The sequence below is a fragment of the Battus philenor genome, unplaced genomic scaffold, assembly GCF_028537555.1.
Source record: "Battus philenor isolate CCGP_79_NKW_IND1 unplaced genomic scaffold, ilBatPhil1.0.hap1 SCAF_1, whole genome shotgun sequence".
Classification (NCBI taxonomy): domain Eukaryota; kingdom Metazoa; phylum Arthropoda; class Insecta; order Lepidoptera; family Papilionidae; genus Battus; species Battus philenor.
In genome coordinates, this window is record NW_027181661.1 from 13,233,264 (window position 1) to 13,256,345 (window position 23,082).

A 23,082-nucleotide genomic window follows, 5' to 3' on the forward strand; every position below is an offset into this window, starting at 1 on the left:
TTATTAGAATAACCTTATTTTAGAGGTTGGATCGAAACGGCTGTGGGTATCTGAGCGTAAAACACACTAAAACAAAATGTTTACCTATAAGCTGTATATAAATTTTGCATATCTCTTACGCATAATGAGGGAATGATCACTAGTTACATAAATAATTCTATCTTTATTTATATTGCAATTAGTATTAAAAATTTTGTGGAAAAATCTAAGAGTATTTAAAAAATATTTACATAAGGTACTGTTTGATCCAATGATTTTTATAAACAAATTTCTTCGTAATGAATAGCTTACTTTTACTAATAATTTTTGTGTTTACAAACAGCTATTTATATAAATATTATAATTGTTATTAGACTCTGTTTTCTGTGAACTAAATGATTTGTTATTAACTTTAGATATTATTACACCACTTGAGGTTTCAAGCTAGTTCGGCGCTACGAAATATATTTTTTTATTAAATTAGTAATCCGTACTTTTAAAGTGGTGCTGCATTTTATAGGAGATCATCAACTACGAACATTAGTGCTTTTTTATTTGTGATAAAAGTATTTTAAAAATATTTTAGTATATTTTTTTTATAGTTGTAATGGAATAGGCATTTGTCTTCCATCTCACCCGATGGAAAGTGTAGCTGACGACGAAGGTGGTACACGCCCAACCAATAGAATGCTGTTCACTCTACTCTTAAAGGCTCCAGAGTTCAACACATATTAGTTAGTATATTCGGTGAGAATAACGGGACCTCAAATTACAATCTGTTTAATTTTATGCTTTGTCACAGTGTTTACATACAAATATTTTACGATGCTTTCTTAATTTATTTATAAAATAATATCAATGTTCGAAATGTGCATAGCTGAAACCCATAAATATTTATGGGATTTTCAATTGATATACTCGTATATTAACAATAAAGTATGATTAATAATAATGATTTATACATTGCTTCATACTAATAACAGAATGGGTCAGTTATATAAATAAGAGAAAGGGTTCGTCTTTTTGATACCAAATATTCGTATAAATCCGGCTACGCTATCATCATATTTCTTGGTGATACAATCATCATTTTATTCATACGATACCCGGTGCTGGACACGGTATGATAGTGAATTATATTTGTTGGTATATTATTGCATCTATCTATTCACAAACATAATTTACTACTTAAATAAACATAATATGTATTAATAGTTATAAAAAGTATAGTAAAATTATTCTTTTTTTCTTTAAAAATGACGATAAAACGTTGACTCGGATAACCGACTAGTTTTAAAAACTTTTATTAAAGATTGCATGCAAAAAGAAAGCAGATTGTTTCTTTTCTTTTGTAAATTTCCTTTATTCTTTAGGCGGCGCTATGGCTGGCATTTTGTTCCCTTTTTTGCTTCGAGGTACAAAAGTGGCATAAATGAGGCAATTTACTCAACACCACAATATTTCCTGTTTAAGATTTCTCCTAAAAATATACATTTTCAACACTCGCATAAACAAAAAGTAATCTAAAACTAATGCATGTTATGTGTTATAATTTATGAATCCCAAGAGATAAATGTCAAGTACATTACTTAAAGTACTTTACATAATAATAAAATTTAAAAAAACCTTTATAAGAAAATAACGTAATAGGTAACAAGGTTACGACGATCGCTAAGAAAATAGCAGGATGACATTATAAGAACAATGAAATACACTTAAGACAGAATTAATGTTACTCTTCAGTAATTTTCCATTTTCTCATACGCCGTGTAACGTTAAAAACAACTGTTTTTTTATGGAAATAATAAAACAGTGATAAGTTATTCATCGTCCGTTACTTTAAGCGACATTTCTTATTCTGCGTCAAGAATAAGACAAGGTAAATCACTTAAAGCTAGTTGTTAAAGCGTCAACGAATTAAAAAGGTTAATGGATTTAGAGTAATCGCGACGACGAAAACTCGTTACCGGAGGGAAATATTGGAGGGTACTCGAGAAACGAGCTTTGAGCACGTTCAGGCCCTCATCTCTGTGCGGAGAGGCTGTGAACCCTGCTGGACCACTAGAGGGAAAGTAGAGCTTGTAGATAATGAACCATACCTATCGAATTTACTACTCATCGGTGGCATATTACCTCATTACGTACCTGTAAACCTCACTCCATAAGGTTAAAGTTTTTTAGCTAATTCGTTCATTACCACGTGGAAGGAGACAACCGTTACCTCAATCTGAAATCTTAACATAAGAATACCTTTCCTGTAAATTATTTAATAGGAATATTACTTGTTTTAAACTTTTGTTTGTTGTGGCCAAGAAATCAGCCACCATAATCGTCATCATATAGAATGAATAGTTATAGTTGTAAAAACTTTAAAGAGGTGGATGTATGTATAGCATATTTTCTATACAATTTACTATATTTATTCTATGCATCCTGTACATTTTAATAAGAAATGAGTTTTCAAAATCCAGATACTAAATATTTAAATTAATTACCTGATCCCACAGACATTGTACTGCCAGAAGTTTTTGCTCACAAATGTGCTATGAAAAACCTCTTTAGAGATTCTACACTATTTGTTCTTTTTTTCTTGAATCCAAAATTCCAAACATGACGATAATGGTATGTGCCCTTTTCATATATTTGAGGGCGGACTATTAGGCATCTATAGGCTGAAACGATGACGACAAAGACTTATTGAAAGGAGTTTACATATATTGTGCGGAATTAGAGTTTTAACGATATTTCCCGTGTCTTTTTCAGCTTTCTTTATGGAATATTTGAAGTGATCACGTTTATTTATTAGTTCTCGATCCTTTAAGCATTCAGAATAAAAGATCGTCTGTATTCAAAATGTTCCGTATACAATTGTTTGTTCTTTTGTTGTAGGTCCCTGCCGAAGTTGTTCAATCCAGAAGAGGAGCAAAATCGGCCACCCCAGGGGGGTGTGGTGACGTTCGAACCAATACAACACGACCACGACTTCTGCGAAAGGGTCGTGATAAACGTAAGTACGACTTATTTACTAAATTATCGAGCCTGGTACGTAAATTTAAATTATATATTGCTCCATTAACGGAATTTATTTAGCTATTAATAATTATGAATAACTACGTAAATTATGCATTCCTTATTCAATCGTCAATAAAAATGTTTAGTTAAGACGAAATAATTTTCACGTATCATGAATCGAAATTATCTAATCTATCAACATCAGCCAATAGACGCCCACTGCAAGACATAGGCGTCTTCCAAAGATCGCAACGATGACCGGTCTTGCACTGCCTCAAATCCGCAACATTTAATCTATAGGCAGTCCGTTATATGTCAATACGAAATGAGTACTTCTAACATCTACTTCCAAAGCAGTGTGTTAAATTAAAAATCACTACCGACTTTTTGATTTTATAAACAGTTTAGATATTATTATTATTCGTGATTTTACCAGTTCTATTTTACGGGGCTTATTTAATCGTCGTTGTAGTGAAATAGATTACACATGGTAAAAAAATTTGTGATTGAATCTTGTGAAAAAAGTCATGAACATTTAATGGACTGCAAATTTAGTAGCACAGTGTGTTGGTCACAATCAAAATAGCTCGCGGTGCAGCGGCTGCTCATAAATAGCGCCAATTAAGTATGCCCGTTCGCCTCCGAAGTATTTAAAGCATTCGAGGCGGAGGTGTTTACTAGCTGCCTTCGCTAACAACTATTTAACGCTTTTGAAAGCAACTATCCAAAGTTTGGATGAGGCACGTCGAAATTTCATTTACAATTCACACTGCACATAGAAGTTTATCGCCACTGCAATTTTGCTAACACATAACTAGGCAACTAGGATACGCAGTGTTATTTCATAAGGTATAATAATAGCATTTAAGATTATTAAATCTGGAACTTACGTTACAGAAATAAACGTCAAGAAGTCTTAGTCAACCTTGCCATTATATGACACGCGTTTTCCGAAATATTACAAGTGTTATTTATTAGCCAGGCTATAGCTAACCAAGGCGAAGTTTTCTCTCGGACGCTTTTATGTCGGAATTCTAAACAGGTGTTATCGACGAGTGACAGCCCAAGCTGAAATTCACTCGTGGGAGCTCTTGAGGCTAATCGCTTCAGTCTGCCGAAGCGATTTAAAAACTCGCCGATATTTTTATCGCACAGGATCCCTTGAGGTTCACTAAATTTAAGAAGGTCTAAGGGTAGGCCTCCTCTTCGCACTGCCACCTCGAACCCGCAGAATCTGAGAATTGGAAATCTTTCTTTATCATTAAAATGGATACCTTAATAATTTGCAATATTAATTTCAATAATTTTAATCGTTATATAGAGAAAAGCTCTAGTACCACCAGAATTTTTATTATCTAATTTTATCAATGAATTGAAGCGCTTTGCTTTCAAAATCTACAACGTCGCTTAATGTCGACTTTTGTCGTTATAAGCATGCCATCTGCCCGAATGTTGAAATTTGAATTATTTTTTTTAAGAATAAAGTATTGGTCCAATCCTGTGTACAATCATTACAAAAGTATTGTTGTAACGGGCAGTAACCTTCGTAAAATTCCAAAACTAGCCTCGTCTAAATAATATTTGTGTTTAATGCCTCTAATATAAGCTAATCTGTCTTCGTCATTTTCATATAACAGGCCGAACAACGTCTACAGATGCAAAAACATGTCGCAGACTGTTTGAAGTTTAAAATAGGTTAAACTACAGTCGCTATTCAACAAGACATAACAGAGAGAATATTGTATTTGATCCTTTAAGCTATACATGTGCTCGTACAAACAGAGACTGGTCCCCTTTTACTCGTTGCCATAGATTTAAGTCTATGTTCAATATTTTATTTTCTGTTTTCTTATTCTAACTCTATTCTATTAACATAAATATTATATAAACAAGAAACTTGTTCTATCTTCTAGTAAGATATATATATGTATATATTTCTAACTACCCTTTTATATATGCTATCGTCCTTTTAATAATTAGTTCTAAAACTATTAATTTTTGTACATGGTATACCGTAAATTAATTGACAGTAAATGAGATATGAATATCTTAGGGTCTTCGACACATTGCCAGTCTGAATTTGTAATACGATATAACAGAATGATCACTTTGTTTGCGTACTTTGGTTGTGCACTTTGTTTTGTATTGCACGTTAACAAATTAAATAGTTGCTAAATGATCGAATACGGTCTAAAATATAGTAGTAATCAAACTTACAAAGTAAAACTTTTCAATCCCCTATTCTGCGTGAATGTAATGACGCTTTTATTTTAACTCATAATCTGAACACGAAGCGCGTCCGCGCTTTACAAGATCGTTGTAAACCCATAACCATAAATCTGAGGCGGTTTCATTTCACGCTCCTCGCAAATTGCATCGAGCGAAGCACCGGTGCAATCGTAGCCGGGGATACTAAGCCTTGCAGTTTTACTACCTGCTGAATCACGACTCGCTAAACACATAGTTGAATACAAAAACAAACGTGTTATAAAGCATTATAGCCTTGAATTTATCAACATCACTTTAGAATCAATTATTTTTTGTTTTTAATCTTTTTAATAGGCTTTTTAATTCGCTATAATATATACTCCAATTAATCAATACAAAAACTAAACGTTTTTATGTTACTACACCCAATTCTTGATTTACACGAGGTTTATTGTTATATTTTAGTATTAATTATTTTTTCAGGTGGTAGGTTTCCTTTGCATAGTCTTTCTTTGGTCAAGCATTTCCTCGAAGTGTGTTGCAATAGCAATACGCAATAAATGTTACAACCATTAGAGCAGCTTGAACAGCGGGATGTGGAAATATTTTCCTAAAGAGATGTAACGATGTGTCAAACCTAAAGACGATGCCGTAATTACGTTTGTACGTTTTAATATAAAATTTCAGAATTGAACTTTACTCCCATTATAACATTTAAAACTTTCCCGGATATACATCATTCTTATAGTAGTATTAAATAATTTGAAATATGATATGTCTAATTTTCTAAAATATTTAGTGGTTTCATATTCATATTATTATATTCAATATCGGTGCGGATTGGCAGTTAAGAATAAACAATACATTTTTATTTTATTTTTCCATATTTTAACAATTAAGAATTCAAATGTGCAAGGACAGTCACTAAAATATGAAATGAAATTTTCCTCAAAGTGTATACATTTGCTGAAAAATACACGCTAAAATATTTTGTAGCAAACATGTGGTTACAACTCAAAGTTCAAATATTTTTAGAAAGTGGAACGCTCGTCGCCTAGCCTAGGAGTGAGAGAAATTAAAAAAAAAACTTGCCAATAAAGATCTCTATCTAAAAATAGTCGGTCTTGAAAATGAAAATATGTTCAGTTAAACAGTGACAAGGTTGCGTCAGTAGAGTACAACACAGCTTCTTGTCATATTTAGTGTTTTCTGTATTGGTTAAGGATTATGATGTGGGTGCAATCATCATCTTCAAATAATGCCGAATGTAAAGGCTTTACAATATTATGGTGATATTTATTAGTAATGGAACAGCGAATGCGAAACTGTGGGCATCAGAGAGGAAATTTTTTGAAGCACGTCTTGATCGAAAAACGTGGCAGGCACCAGCGTATTTCCACAGAGCGCAATAAAACATTGAAGGCAGGAACCATTTGCGGTTAGATTTACAACGTCATGCCGCTGGTGTATTAATTATAAAATATTTTCATATTATCGTCTATTCGGCGTTCGGTTGCACTACGCACCTCGGCCGCCCTTGGTGAACGCACAATAAAATTTATTTTTGGAACGATCCATTGCCAACCACAGAGCAACTTCAGCGGCGAAAGAAATACCGCGTGAAGCACTGCTGAACTAGCGGATCGTAAATTTAATTTATGCGTCGACCACGTGCCACGGGTCCACGGGTGACGCTTGAAGCTTTTTGCCTATATTAGTCTTACATATCGGCTGAAAATTTTGAGAACTCTTATGTCACGTCCAATCATTTGTGTATCATATATACTCGGTGCGTTTTGAGATACGTATAAGTTATTTGATTGAAGTGTTACTGTAGCACTCCAAACATATTACACCGAGGAATATATGATTCAACACAGTACCTAAACGGTAAAATTCTACGCTAACTCCAACTAATGGTTAGTTAGCCGCTCTTTTAATAGCCTTAAATAGGCTTTAAAAACATTTTTGATGTTCCCCTAAAATAATTAAACCTTTAATATAAGCATTATTACTGTTATACTTTAAAATGTAATATTTATTTCTGAAGTTGTCAATATCAATTCGATATAAATCACAACTTCATATCTTTTCTTATTTTCCATCAAAATGAAATAAAAATATAAATATTCTTTATTCAATTAGACTTTTACAGTCCTACAGGAAAGTACCACGAGCTCGGAAGGCAGTTCTGAGAAAAGCCGGCGAGAAACTTAACAATTTCTTTTTTCAAATACAGTTTTAAAATGAGCCCATGACAATATTTAGCTTCTTGAGTGAGCATCAACATTTAATTCCACACATTAATATCATTATAGTATTCATGGATACTTTTGATTTCAAATATCTCCAATGGCAGATTTGAAATTGTTAAACCTAGACTGGTCAATTATCAGCGTTTTAGGCAATAGTATAGGGTTGAACTATTAACTTGAGGCACAACAACAGAAATCTATAATAAATTTAACAAAACAATGCATGTAAGAATAATTAAAGTAATTGATGTACAAATTGTATATATTGAGTGAGTATAATATAAAATTTATATCTTTACCGACAAGTATTGTTAAAATATTTGCATTATTAATATTCACAAAATTCTTCGAGTCATGACGTTTCATCAATCTATTATGGGTGACATTTGTACACGTTACCCAATAAATATTTATTATAATCACATTATACTTTGATTTGATCATTATTGTTAAATGTGAGTAAACTCATTATTATTTAAAAAAAAAACAAAAACTGAACGACTAACAAACAAACAGAGTCAATTCGAAACTTTCCACCGCAACTAACCTTTGCAGTGATAAAGTATTGATAACTACTGCCCTGAACTTTTATAAGTAAGCTATCCATTCTAAGCTGTCGAAACAAATTACCCATACTATTGTGACCAATTTGTTTGTGGTCAAAAGAAGAGAAATTACAGAATCTTTAAATTAAAGAGACTTTATTTTAACCTGTATATTTTACATTTATTACATGACATATGACATATACGATTCTATAAAAATTTAAATACGCCAAATGTAGCACCATCGAAATCATAAATCATTTAATAACAATCAATGTTAGCCAATTGAAGTTATTAAGGTCAGGGAAACAGTTTATGTTGCATATGTATGTAACAGTATTTGTTTTTGCATAAATTCAATTTATTTTATTGTGATTTAATAACACGAGATTATAATGTAAATGCAAGTATTTTATTCGATAATATTGCCATTTTGGAGATTGGAGAAGATTTTGGAGACATAGATGATACTGTTAACATTCTGATAAAAAAATATTTATTTTAATATAGACATAAATAAAACATTATTAATAACTTACACGTTAAAAAAGTATATTACAGTACACATTAAAGTAGTAAATTTATTAAAAACGCGATACGATACGATGTTATAAATATTAATGGTAACTAATTAAATGTGTAGTTACTGCCGACACACTGCTTACTTAATTTTTATACTTTTCGGTAACATCTTTAATTTTTATTTCATTCGAGAAAAATCTGAATTTTCAATTTATGTTTTATTTTTGTGGGGTTTCAAGTTGTGCATGGCTGCTAAATAAATCGATTTAAATATTAAAATCTTTACAACTCCGTAATTATCGAGAGTTGGAACGGACCTAATTTTGTACCAAATAGATCGTATAAATCGCAACGCTATCATTTGTTAGACATATTTTATAAGTTACCCGTTAGTCATTCTATTATCTATGTCTTCGGGTAAAACGTCACCAAACGTTGCTTAAGACGGTTTAAGCTATTACCTTTCTAATTAAAAAAAGTCTATTTTCTACATTCAGCTTTTATAGATTGTATGTTATATGTGTAATGCAATAAAATTGTTGTAATAAATAATTACTTAGTGTACGAAGGCGTATGTAGGAAAAGAGCTGGTTAATGTATTATAAAACAGACCTTAAGAACAAATGTATCACTTTGTAACCGATATATCTTCAAAAGAGATATAAAAATGTAAATTCATTGATTTGTCGATGTAGGTATTATTGTTATTATTTATTACTGCCTATGCAATAACATCTTGCTTCTTGCTTCATCTCTGTTACCAGCCGAATGACTTCATTTCTTTGTGTTAGTGTTGAGGTAAATTTTGATATAGAATGAGTTTGTATATCGCCTAATAAACCACCTGTTACTGCTCGACCCTAATTCGCTGTTACGAGTGATTGATAAACCTTTATAAATTTGTACGTAGTAATAACAAAACAGTTAAAGGCAAAAAAAAACGCTAAACTATTTTTGATATACTACATTCATCGCAATGGTGGCTTTTTTCGGTTACACGTTTTCAATTTCATTTTTGTCACATAGACTATTACATCATAATACGACATAATACATCACCAATTAACTTTGGCATGTGTCATCGTTTATAATAAAATAAATGAATATGTTAATAAGTATTACTTATCATCGAAGTTATTTCAGCCGTAGGAGGTCCACAGCTGAATATAGGCCTACCCATAAATTTCCAACATGACTAAATGAAAGCAACCTGCTTTCAGTGTTTTCCGACGACCTTCACAAGGTTGTCTGTCCAACCGGTCGGTCGACGTCTTACGTTGAGCTTGCAGGTTCACTCTCACTCTTCACTCTCAAATCTCAATGTTTCAAAAATTATATATTTCTCAAAAACAGACCCTTCATACGTATTTTTTCATTTTAATAAAACGAAAGAAAATATTCCCCTTTACGTCGCGGTATTGGTAGATTTAGATTAAAATTAACAGACTAATTACACCATTTAGTTTAAGATAATATCGAAATCTTTAGTATCAAACCCGTCGCCATATGTTCCTGGTGCCAAATCATCAACGGACTGATGACCCGAGGTATTTCAACTTACTGTGTTTAAGCACAGCACGTTAGCAAGCGTATTCATTGTTCCACTCGTTTACACTTCAGGGGTTAATTAAAGCTATGTTTCAACGTAACATAGTGCCCTGTATGGTTCAATGGTCTGCAACATTGTCCGAGCAAGCATCTTTTATTCACGCAATATTTTTTTTAATGTTATACGACAATTTCTTGTCGTTGCAATAGTCCTAGGCAGGTTAGGTATTCCGGGCAGGAGAGTACGAGTTTTTATAGCTTCGTCTGTACCATGACTTATTCGAATACATAGAAAAATAAAATCCCATAATGTTTATAGAGATTAACATTTCTCGTATGCCAATACAAATGCCGAATACTTCCCCAGTCTCTATAGTATAAATATATATGCATTACAAACTTGTAAAGTCTGTAATTTATTTGCTTGTGTTATGAATTGCTACTTTTTTTAGTGCGACTTCGGAAAAGACAATTGCATTTTGTTAATTATATTTTACTTCTTCACCTTCTCTTTGCAAAACTGGAAGAAAATTTTATCCCATCGGATGAATTATAGAAAAGTTAACAACGACACTCGTAGCAAAAAAAAACGTTTGAGACATTATAATATAAAAAATTGAATTCTTGAAAATGTAAAATTTTTTATAAAATGTTCTTTCTAGTGAATTATTCTTCTTTTAGTTTGAGTTTTTTGTTCAAGAGTCCGTAGTTCTGCTACTCCAGAAAGGAAAGGAAAGTTAATTTTGTGCGCATATTATACAAATTTTCCTCTCGAAACACAAAAAGGCTTTTGAAATGCTTGAGACGAGTACGCCACTTTCACTTAAGCGCCCGCTTAAAATTTACTTTACGGTCGCTCAACATGAATAGCCATGGACTTCCGCACCTCGTTAGCAGACGAAGCACTCGGCGCGGCCTTGGCCTTCTGAAAGTCTCGATGTGTCGATGAACGGCTGCGCGTAGTAAAACGCTACTACTTAAGTATAAATGAACGTGTTGCCCACATGAACAATTTTGTTTATACGCTTAACTACAAACTTGTTTACCATTACGTATCACATTTACTTTTTTTAAATCATTTAATCGTTTTTGTTGTCCAACAAACTTTGTTTGTTACAGACAAAATAATAATTACGTTTTGCTTACTATTGGTTGTAAAATTAATTAATTTTTTTAATAACTCATCTTGATAAACTAATAGACTTAAAGAAGCCAATTAATGTGTTACTTTATTACATACTTTTTTAGATAGATTGAAGAACTTCTCAAGTCCGAATATATGATGTGAGTTATTAGCATCTCTTGGATCTGGAGTGCAGGGTCCAACACGCTATAGAAAGAGTCTAGTCTGGTGTTCAGAGCTGACGACCCGATTCTCAGGTTAAGACAAGCCTTTTGGAAATTATTATTCAATTGCCGCTATGGAAGCTACTTTAAGAACAGTATGAAATTATTCTTATTTATTTCGTTGACTAGGTCAATGTACTAGGCCATAGTGCTAGTTTATCTTAGTTCCCAGGGAAGAGTAAATTCTTAGTATAACAAGTTTTAATGTTCTTGTAAATAGGACAGAATTATTCTTATTTTTAAGAATATTCCGTCTAGAAGCAATTTCTAAGAAAATTAACTTGGGATCGTACATGAGTGGCAAATATTCATTATCATATGGATCAGTAATTTTTATTAATCATTTTTCTTATCTAAACACAACAAACATGTTTGGATTAATAAAATAATCACTTTTTTCGTATAATTATTCAATAAACCAAAAAGCTAAGATTGAGCTCAAGGAGTACACATATGTTCAAATGATTCATAACAAATTACATCTTGAAATATCTCCGCCTCGAACGTTTCTTGTGAAACCGCTAAAGTGAGTATGCGCAGCGGCTATTTTAAATTTAAGAAATCAATTTAGAGATCAATCGATTTATTGGACATTAAAAAATACATCAAACAAAAATTCTCGTGATGTTATTATTTTAATATATCGTAATAAATATATATATATATATATATATATATATATATATATATAATATACTAATATGTAATATGTAATACATAAACCAATTGTTCAAATTGAGACGATTACCTAGTACACGATAGTTTTGCTAACAAGATTTGCGATAAGTCTAATAATAATGTAGTTCTTGTCTTTCTTTCTTCAAATAATAGTAAACCTGTTTCAAGGTATATTTAGTATTTGTATAGTACTACTGTAACTTAATACACAAAGACAGCGTACGTCTGAAGGTGAGTGAGTCAGGTGAGTGATACGCCTTGATATAATAAAAAAAAACAAAACTTTATAGATACAAAATCCTGCGCAGTATCGTATTTGTGTTTACCATGCGAATACGGTAACAGTATACGTCACATTATCGCATTAATTTTACTAGGGACGATACAAGTTCTTTATAAACCTCGATCGAACCGGCTTTACTTTGTCGAATCTGGTAATCCCCTTCAACACTGAGCCCAATAAAATAAATGCCACAAGTGTGTGTTGTATCATTATAAATACCAAAATAGAAATCTATTGACCTTTAGGTGTGTCATTTCATTTTCTCATTTATTTTCAGAAATTAACCACAAGTAAAGAATTAATTTTCAGCGCCATTATGGATTTAACAAGTGAAAATTGTAGTTGTACGTTCATTAAACATAGATTAACTTTTGGTGAGGATGAAGAAGCTCCTTCTTTAACTACTATTTTAATCTGGTTTAACCAGTTCAAAACCCGTTGTAACAACTTCAGTAATAATCCGCATGAGTGACGTCCTTCGACAGCGACTGCTGAAACTCACGTCGAAGTCGTACCTGTTTGAGTCTGGCAAGTGACTTACTTATCAGCAATTTCCAACTAGTTTGGATATGCTGAAGTATGAGTGAATTTTAAAATATTTTACACGATATTTAGCCGTTGGGAAGCTTTGTACTAGATGAATACCTCGTTTTTAACTCTTGCAACTGATGTCTGTTAGAGCCGAAAGATTGACGAATGGTTACCACGAATCGGCGTGGGCAGATCCTCCACTATATGGACCAAAGACATAGTCAAGGCTGCGAGAAGTCGCTGGATGATGCTAACAAGAAAGCATCGATATGCTTTCTTGACAAAATAGACGATTCTATTTTGTAGTGTTGGACAAAGCGCGATATCCATTTCAGCGGTGTTCGTCTATGCGCGGTGTTCGTTGAGGCATCGTTATTCGAAGCGCGTCGACCCTTGCCGCCACATTTGTCTAGGCGAACCAGGACCCGGACTCGATTTCGCTCAGTCAATCGGGATTCACTGGTTAACAGATGCGCAATAGATATGTAGCTTATACTGTCTTTCTCTAGCGAATCGTACAGGTAGTTTGATGAGTCTGAGAGAAAATGAAATATTTTTTTTGTCCGGCTTCTTTTTACTACCACTACTTATTGGCTTGTCGTTTGGCTTCATTGAGGTTGATGGATCGTTGATACACTCAGCCGAATGCAGGATTGAAATGATAGATTGCTATTGTAATCTGTCGATGCTGATGACCATGCTGGAGCAGAAATATTAAGACGTTGAGTCTTGGTCACATGTGCGTGCCTGAAAGTGGCCGCAACAAGCAGTAACTTCAAGTGTTGATTGTTATAATACTGCTATGACCTGCTGTTTAATCGATGGTTGTTACACTGTAGCGTGTAAGTGGTTGTAGGTTACAGAGTTGGCAATTGGCCTTCCGGTGTAATCACTCGCGGTCACGTCATTACGTCGGGTAACTACCGGGAGTCAGTTTTATCACGTCGGTTGGTTATCATTATCATGTAGTGGCCAGCGTTTTATAAGTTATATAAACGATTACGCAAAACACAGTTTGTTTTTCGTTTTTAAAAATTGCATACAAAAATTAAAAAAATAAAGCGTAGGGAAAAATATGATCGCTTCGACTTTGATAGCACACAAGCTTTTATGCAACAACTTTTATTGAAAACAAGGAAACTGTAACAGTAGAATGGTGACCAACAACAACAGTTTGCCATTGTTAAATAAAAAGCTCGAAAATAACATCCACGCAAATGAGTCCTCCTTTATCGTGACAACGGACATAACCTGTGTATCTAATATATCCTGTCAATGAGAGACCATTTGCTCCATAAATCTAATTAAGTTTATTCGTAATTTGTACTTTATGTGTTTTAAAGACCTTCAGACTTACACCTTAGATTATCGTGTTTAGTGCTGATGTTTTGATGTGTACTTGGTGAATTACTTAGTAGTTTATATTATAATCACTTAGTATATTAGTATCCTGTATTAACCTGGTGAGTTAAATAATAGTAAAATGCTTTTTTCAGTTTGACAAATTTGTTTTGAGACTAACTTGATCTCGCATTATCATTTATTACGTTTTTTTTTTTTTCATTATATGAGGAATACATTAAACTAAAATAATAAAATATATAAATACAACCATTTGTTGTTGTTACAGTTAACTAATAAAATTCTTCATCAACATAGACACTTTAATTCATCGACGGACATCAAACATTATTCTCAAAGCCTTGGTTGACTTCGCTGCCGTTTATTATATTTTGTACTTTGTACATAATTTTTATACCTTTATGACAAATTAAGATTGCTATATATTTTTGGCTTAGAAATATTATTGAAGTAATTCAATTGATAACGATGAGAAGCACAGGTTGATCTTGCCAGAAGGTATCAGAATTATAATAGACTAATGGATTCAGGCGTTACTTTGCGGAAGTCCATCCTAAACACGTGTTGAGTGATTTAACGTTGGTAGTTGTGTAATTCGCATTGTTTGTCGCATGCGCATTTATCAGCGGACTGGCGGGCGGTGCACTTTATTGCACAACTACTGCTACATAGCGGAAGTAGCTCTATATTAGTGTTTTTCTTACTTATAATAGACCATGTAAAAGATGAAGATAAGCAAATTTTAAGTGCCTAACTACATATTGAGAGAAATGATAACGAGAAGAAGCTATTAAAAGTGTTAAAACTGCATGACAAAGTCGAGCAGGAATTTTCAAAAACACACTATTCATATTTTGACTTGGTTGAAAAGCGGGTTAGACTACAAAATATAGGGGATTTGTTTGATAATTGCCGTAAAAAGTAATAAGGTGACACTATGAAACAGGAGGAATCCTCACATAAAAACAAACAATCACAGCCTATTTGAAGCAATTGTTTAGCGCTACTGCTAAGCTACTGCTGTTTCTGCCAACCCAAGTACTAGAGTACTACTACAGTACTAGATTGTAGTACTACAATAGAAAATTATGCATGTTATTTATTTTCTAAAGATATAACTTTATCTAGACAAAGATTAGTGAATTATATTTGATATAAAATTATAATGTACATTAGTGTAACGGGGCGCGATAGGAACACTCGTAGATAAAATATAATTTGAAGGCTGTAATCATAGGAGTTTGTGAAAGCTTCAAAATGTCGAAAAAGCGGTGGCAAGTGTGAAAAAGACTAGGAAAGAGGAACTATAGGAAAATTACAAAAAGCATGGATTATCAAGACGACCATTTTAAAAATTAAAAAATATTTTATTAATTGATATCTGTTTCATTTTTAGTATTTTATAAACTTTTAGTGAAACCTTTCGTATTAGATCTAGATTACGAATAATGTAAAGTTAATACTTAAAATATTATACAATTAATAATAGGGCATTTGAAATTGATTCAATTATTTTATTCAATATTTTATTTTATTATTTTCAAAAAATCGTTGACTAAATAGATGTAATAGACGAAATATTCTAGTAACTTGTATATCTAGAGAAATATTATTAAAATATTATATATCGATACAAAAGAGAAACATTTAGAACTAGTAATACGCGTTGTTCCTTTACCAATTATTATCCTTTCATATACCCTTTAATATAACTAAATGTGCTTTTGATCTGAAAAACTAATAAATAAAACAAACCTTAAATGACTATGAATACTATCTGATTTAAGTGATGTGTCTGTGATCAAAAAGTAAGATGAATTTGTTTATAAAATGTATTTTCCTTACTAGTTCTTTCAAATCAATTTCACCTCCATCAAAGTAATCCCAGCCCAATAATACGCACTTTTGCCAACGCTTTTTCCAATTTTTGGAACAGTCTGAGTGTTTTTTTTTTTTTTTGGTATAACCATCAAGACCTTCTTCGGTTCGGTTTTTATCTCCTCAATCGTGTCAAAATGACATTCCCGCGATGGCCTTTTGAGTTTTCTAAATAGCCAGAAGTCGCTCTGAGCCAAATCAGGTCAATAGGTTTTACGGCTGCAAAATGATATGAGTCGAGTTAGTTTTTAACGCTTTTTTTCCAAAAAAAAAAATTAGCGATTTTGGCTCTAATCGAGACTTAACGTGTTTGAGACAATAAATGGTTTTGCCTGAGCCAAATGATATTCTAACTTTTGACAAATAGACGCTTGGCAAATGTTATAGACAGTCCTACCACCATAGAAAAAGAATTACCTGCTTTCTCGGAAATTTTAAATGACAATTTCAACTTACTTTTTGAAAACAGAGTACATAAGATACCAACGTGGATTTATATGTTGTCTTAAATAGCATTCACTAAATTATTAATAAGAGCCACCCACTGCAAGGCAAAAGCCTTCCCTTAAGATCGCCACAATGATCGGTCGTGCGCTGCGCGCATCCAGCGACTCCCGTCGCTTATGTCGTCAGTCCACCTAGTGATAGATCTACGCGCCGCCTCCACCGGCCCATGGTCGCCTCTCAAGAACCTTTCAGCGAAGAATTCTATACAGTTTACCATTATCAAATCGAACATTCAATACTGAGCCAGTAAATTTTAAAATTACTACATTAAATTGTTATATAATAGTCACTTGATCTGTAAAAATATTTTAATGTTTAGGTAAGCGGCTTGAAGTTCGAAACACAACTAAGAACTTTAAATCAGTTCCCGGAAACACTGCTGGGGGACCCAACACGCCGAATACGGTACTTCGATCCATTAAGGTGAGTTCTTGTTCTTCTTTTTAGCCGATGGAGGCCCTCAGCGGCCTATCCGCTCCGCTAAAGATCGCCACGATGACCGGTCTTTGGCTACGTGCATCCAGTGACTTCCCGCGACGGTTAATTGACTGATTGTTATGTCGTCAGTTCACCTAGCAAGGGATCTACCCACGCCGCGTCTAACAGCTCGTGGTCGCCACTCAAGAACCTTTCGGCGCCAATGGCCATCGGTTGTACGAGCGATGTGCCCCGCCCACTACCACTTGTCGGTGATCTTGGTTGTTTATGAATTTCATTTCTGATTTGATTCCGCAGCGAGTTCTGAGCATAGTCGTCTCCATTGCTCTCTGGCTAAACTTGAGCCTTGTTATGAGCCGTAAGTGACCGCGTCTCGGATACGTATGCCATCACCGGCAACACACATCGGTTAAAGATCTTCGTCTTCAAACGTTGCAGTATTTTGGATGAGAAGAGGTTTCCGAGCTTCCTGATCGCTGCCCATCCGAGTTTGATACGGCGAGTAGTCTCTTTCTTGAAGTTGGACTTACCGAGGTCGACGGTTTGTTGAAGTATATCTAGTTGTCTAAACCACTTTCGGGTTCTTGTTAGTTATTTAAATTTTATACCAGCGCAGTTAAAAACAGCCGAAAACTGTATAGTGTAAGTAGCTGTAATTTAATTAATATGTTTAATTACATAATATTTTAATTTGCTGCTATTCATCATTCATCATTCAGTTGATCTATTTTCTATGCAATGAAAAAAATAACGACAACAATTCTTTAATTTTTTTATATTCTACGAAATAAAAAAGTAATAATATTTGCTCTGAGAAAAAAGTGTCTTTGTTCCAGGAACGAATATTTTTTCGATAGAAACCGCCCTTCTTTCGACGCCATCCTGTATTACTACCAAAGTGGGGGCCGACTTCGTCGCCCCGTTAACGTACCACTGGACGTGTTCTCTGAAGAAATTAAATTTTACGAACTAGGCGAACAAGCCACAAACAAATTCCGGTACGAATAATATATAATACAAATATCTACTTTACTCTCCGATAGTATAATACATATTATTTAAATTTCCTTTCAGTGAGGATGAGGGCTTCATAAAGGAGGAGGAGAAACCCCTGCCCGCCAACGAGCGCCAGCGCAAAATCTGGCTGCTTTTCGAATACCCAGAAAGCTCCCAGGCGGCTCGGGTTGTTGCCATCATTTCCGTGTTCGTAATCCTCCTGTCCATCGTCATCTTCTGCCTGGAGACTCTTCCGGAATTCAAGCACTATAAAGTTTTCAACACTACCACTAACGGCACAAAGATCGAGGAAGACGAGGTCCCTGACATCACGGACCCGTTTTTCTTAATCGAAACGTTGTGTATAATCTGGTTTACATTCGAATTGATAGTGAGGTTTTTGGCATGTCCAAATAAATTTAATTTCTTCAGAGACGTTATGAACATTATAGACATAATCGCCATTATTCCTTATTTCATCACCTTGGCTACGGTCGTTGCTGAAGAAGAGGACACACTGAATTTACCAAGAGCGCCTGTCTCCCCACAAGATAAATCCACCAATCAAGCAATGAGCCTCGCGATTCTCCGTGTGATTCGCCTGGTGCGAGTCTTCAGGATCTTTAAGTTGTCACGCCACTCCAAGGGTCTGCAGATTCTTGGAAGAACACTCAAGGCATCTATGCGCGAGCTTGGACTTCTTATATTCTTTTTGTTTATCGGTAAGTTCTAAAACCTTTTTAAACTAATTCTTAAAGCTAAAGCAATTAAAAATAATTCTCTTCGAAAACTTGTCTGAGTCACTTACATTAACCATAATTTGTATTTTCACACCCTTTTAGATTTTATAGAAATGTGGCAGGATTAATGACAACTAGCTGTCGAGTTTAAATATTTAATTAATAGTTAGGATAATAGGAAGTAGAGCGTGGAAAAAGACAAAGGACAACGAGGAGCGACGCCGGAGGCGGCCGCGGGGCGACGCGGGCGGTAAATTACGCGCATCGTGCTTTGTGTTCACAGGGGTGGTCGTGTTCTCCAGTGCGGTATTTTTCGCTGATAAAGACTGCCTTGACACAAACTTTTCCTCAATCCCCGATGCTTTCTGGTGGGCAGTTATAACGATGACCACCGTCGGCTATGGAGACATGAGGTAACCCGCGCGCGTCCAGCCCCGCGCCCGTTTGCAAACGCTCCCCTCCATCGCAACTCCCACTGTATTCTCCGTTGGTGTGCTTGTTCTTAAAGGTGTGGTGCTGTTTTCCTCCGCGGTGTACTTCGCTGAAGCCGGAAGCGAGAACAGCTTCTTCAAATCCATACCAGATGCGTTTTGGTGGGCGGTCGTGACAATGACGACCGTAGGATACGGAGACATGACGTATGATTCAGCGACTTCACCCTAAATTTCATCAGTGCCTTCTCGTCATTTCATTTTATCCTTCAAACTTAAATCAGCATTCTAACACGGTTGTTATTTTCTTTCGCCATCCCATGTAATTCCATTTGCTTCACTTTAATTTTATCGTCGGTTCGCTTAGAACTTAATTGATTAAATATCATTTACACTCTTTTCAGAATTTAATTGTTGCACGTTTACAAACGTTCTTTATTGTCTTGTTTATTGTTTTATTTCAAATTTTTGTCTTGTTTCGTCATCCCCGCCCGGAACACTTTCAATTTTACATGGAAGCAGTGTTGTGAAATTTCATTCAATAAATGTTCGGTTATTACTAGATTGATTCTACTATGTTGATTATCATAAAATTTCACCCGTCTGTGTGACAATCGCCCCTTCCAAAGCGTATTTGCACCGATATGAATAGCTTTAAATGTTATTGTACACTTCAACTTAGATTGAGGCCTAAAATGTCAGATGCGTACAGAGTTAATACCAGGAATCGAGTTGAAGTGGTCTGTCGATGTACTTCAAAGCAGTTCTCCTCTTGTGTATGTACTCCTCTGTGATGCTTCTGCTGCAATATATGTGTACTACCCTTGTCTAGTTGTTGTGAATGTTAAAATGGTAGCTCGTCGAAAATGGTGACCATATGTGCTCCAATCATCATTTCTAATATTAATTCTTTAACTTGTTTGCTTGCATATACTTTTTGTAAAATACACTCTTATCACATCACACCAACTATCTGTATCTATTTGTTTTGGAATGCTCTGTGAATCCCCCAGCCAAATACACGGTTTACAGTAAATTTTACATGACCGTGCTACTATGTAAAATTGATGTTCGAATTTTTCACTGCTTTTTTGTCGATGCATTTTAATCACATGCTTTCACACCATTTTCGATAGAGAAATTGTTTCATGTGAATGACAATGTTGGAGATGACATGGTGCATGTTTATTTTAGATTATATGGACGAAAATAGTACTATTATTTATATTTATACTATTCTATGATTTGAATTACAATCAGTTATTTATTGACAAAGTACTTGTAGTGGTCTTCATTTCATAATTTCTAGGTATATTGTAGCAAAGTGGTAAGTTCCGTATAGTAAAATCTGATGGTTTTAAGAGATCTTATAAGAATTAGTCTCCGATATATTGGACTTTTACTTTTCTACTCTGGACGTGATTGCTGGCGATAGATGTACTTGGTTGCTTTGCGATAAGTACGGGTTGCGGGTTATCCGCAACATGCTGGCGTGAATGAGAGGTGACGTATGGAATTGTCATGCTCGCGATAAAGATTTAGCACTGCGATTGGTATAATTATTCTTTTTTACACATACAATTATTGTTATTATTCTGTAAGGTACACAACATTAATTACTTTCAAACAATGAATGAATAGCGGTAAGTAATGAAATAACGCATGCTCATGGTGTGTAGGTTTATTAAAATGTAGTACGGTTATATTTGTAGATAACTCCCCCAAGTCATGCCGTATAAGTAGAAAATAGCACCAAGGGTAAAACTTCAAACAAGTAATCGGTTTCTTCACTACAGGCCTGTTGGAGTATGGGGCAAGATCGTGGGATCTCTGTGTGCGATTGCTGGCGTCCTCACCATTGCCCTCCCTGTACCTGTCATCGTGTCAAACTTCAACTACTTCTACCACCGAGAGACCGATCAAGAGGAAATGCAATCACAAAACTTCAACCACGTCACCAGCTGCCCCTACTTACCTGGCACTATGGGAGAGCCCTACTTGAGTACGTAGTTAGACCTAAGTATCATGACTTATTAAAAGTCGATATTTTTTAAAATTAAAAGGAGATTTGTGAGAGATTTGTATGTTCATAAATGTGCTTGTATTTTGTTTTTCCAGTAATTTATCAATTTTACTTGTATACGATTTCGTATTATTTAGCCACTAAATATTGGGTATTTTTAAATTATTTTACGTGCGAGTAGTGAGTGTGTAAATTCAAAAAAAAATTATAAATTATCAAAGCATACTCAGCATGTCACTGCGTTTCACAAGGTTAATTTTGCATGTTGCGCTTTTTTATTTGTTTCTTTTATGTTCTTTTCGGTAATTTCAGGTGGGAAGGACGATGACAAGGACGAAGTTTGCTGTGATCATTGACTGTATGATAGTGTTGTCCCGTTACTTAGTATTGCGGACTTAACTAATCGACAGAGACGATTATTGTGATATTATCGTTTAAGAAGCGAAATAGTGCAGTGTTGATGTAAATAGTAGATTAAGTGATGTAAAAATGCGCTAAAATTGTTAATTTACTTCTGTTAAGTTATATTTGAAGGACTATGGTAGTATTTGTTTACTTAATCGGGTATTTTTTATATTGATTAGCTGAATATTTTGCGCAGAGTGTATAGTTAGGTTTGAGTGTCGCTTTACCTGACAGTTTCCGAGTGTGTTATCTTTGGTTTTATTTTGTATACATCTGTTTACTTGAACATCGTCACTATTTGCTTCTGGTTTGACTTTTATTTTCTTGGTAAAAATAAAAGATCAACTTAAAGCAGCATTCCTCAAATCGTGATTTTTTCAATTAAAAATAAAATCCTGTTCTCTGATTTACAATTTAAACTTACAGAAAAAATTGAAGCGCTATTTATTTATTTAAATAACTCTTATATTTTTATATATATTTTATAAAAATATATATATATATATATATATATATATGTATATTTTAAAAAATACTGGCATTTGGTCATCATCGGATCTTTCGAAAATAAGTATCAATACATGATTCTAATTAATTAATATTTAAAACATTCCATGAATATTGTTTGAAGGATAAATAAACTGATCGGAAGTATAAACATTAATTGAATACTTCACGCAGTAACATATACTTATGATAGTAAACACAGTTACTAGACAGTTAAATCCTGTATAATATAACACTTAAAGTCTTAACATTAAAACAAATTCGTAACAACTTAACATAAATCATAAATTTTAAATACAGCAAGTGAGTATCGTTATTCGTATGGGATTCATTCATTCAGATCTCGTGATTGGCTTTATCCATTTTGTATTAATTATTAATTCTTTAAAGTTATTATATAACATTAATTAATTTTATGATATTATTTAATAATATTAACATAAATATAACAAGATTAATAAGTTAATTAGAGATAGAAAAAAATATAATGCATTATAACTAACATTTAATATGTCATTCGGTCGGTTAGGTGACTTAGAAACAACCGTACCGATTATTTGACGATTGTCAGCGGTTTTTAACCTTCAAATTTGACAGCAAAAAATATGGTTCATTGTTTAAAAAACTGCCATTGGGTCATCGGATCTTTTCTTTTAAGCCGAAAACGTCATCTTTTTTAATTATTTCCGCACAACTTTTTCGTTTATTTTAGCGTTTATCCGTAACTATAGCACCTGGATGTCTGGAAGTAAGTCGCTTTGTTTATTTTTTATTTCAATATTTAATTTTTATTTGTCTTAATTGTTGTAAGCCTAGCATGCATTATATTTCAAATTAAGAAACACTCACTGCAAGTTGTAGGCAAAGGCATTTTAAGTGTTCAGTGC

The 23,082-nt window shown here is 33.9% G+C and overlaps 1 protein-coding gene across 3 annotated transcripts in view; it reads left to right on the forward strand.

Moving 5' to 3' along the window:
* Nucleotides 1-23,082, forward strand: part of Sh (Potassium voltage-gated channel protein Shaker) — a 126,785-nt gene that overhangs the window by 102,138 nt on the left and 1,565 nt on the right. For 2 of the 3 annotated variants that reach the window (XM_068762910.1, XM_068762826.1), the window contains exons 2-8: nucleotides 2,869-2,986; nucleotides 16,975-17,078; nucleotides 17,930-18,091; nucleotides 18,168-18,811; nucleotides 19,338-19,467; nucleotides 21,057-21,262; nucleotides 21,596-22,108. In XM_068762910.1, coding sequence (XP_068619011.1) covers nucleotides 2,869-2,986; nucleotides 16,975-17,078; nucleotides 17,930-18,091; nucleotides 18,168-18,811; nucleotides 19,338-19,467; nucleotides 21,057-21,262; nucleotides 21,596-21,639 — 1,408 coding nt within the window. In that variant the 3' untranslated portion in view covers nucleotides 21,640-22,108. Of the gene's footprint in view, nucleotides 1-2,868; nucleotides 2,987-16,974; nucleotides 17,079-17,929; nucleotides 18,092-18,167; nucleotides 18,812-19,337; nucleotides 19,468-21,056; nucleotides 21,263-21,595; nucleotides 22,109-23,082 lie in introns of those variants that run through there. The other variant, XM_068762990.1, reaches the window with a different exon arrangement.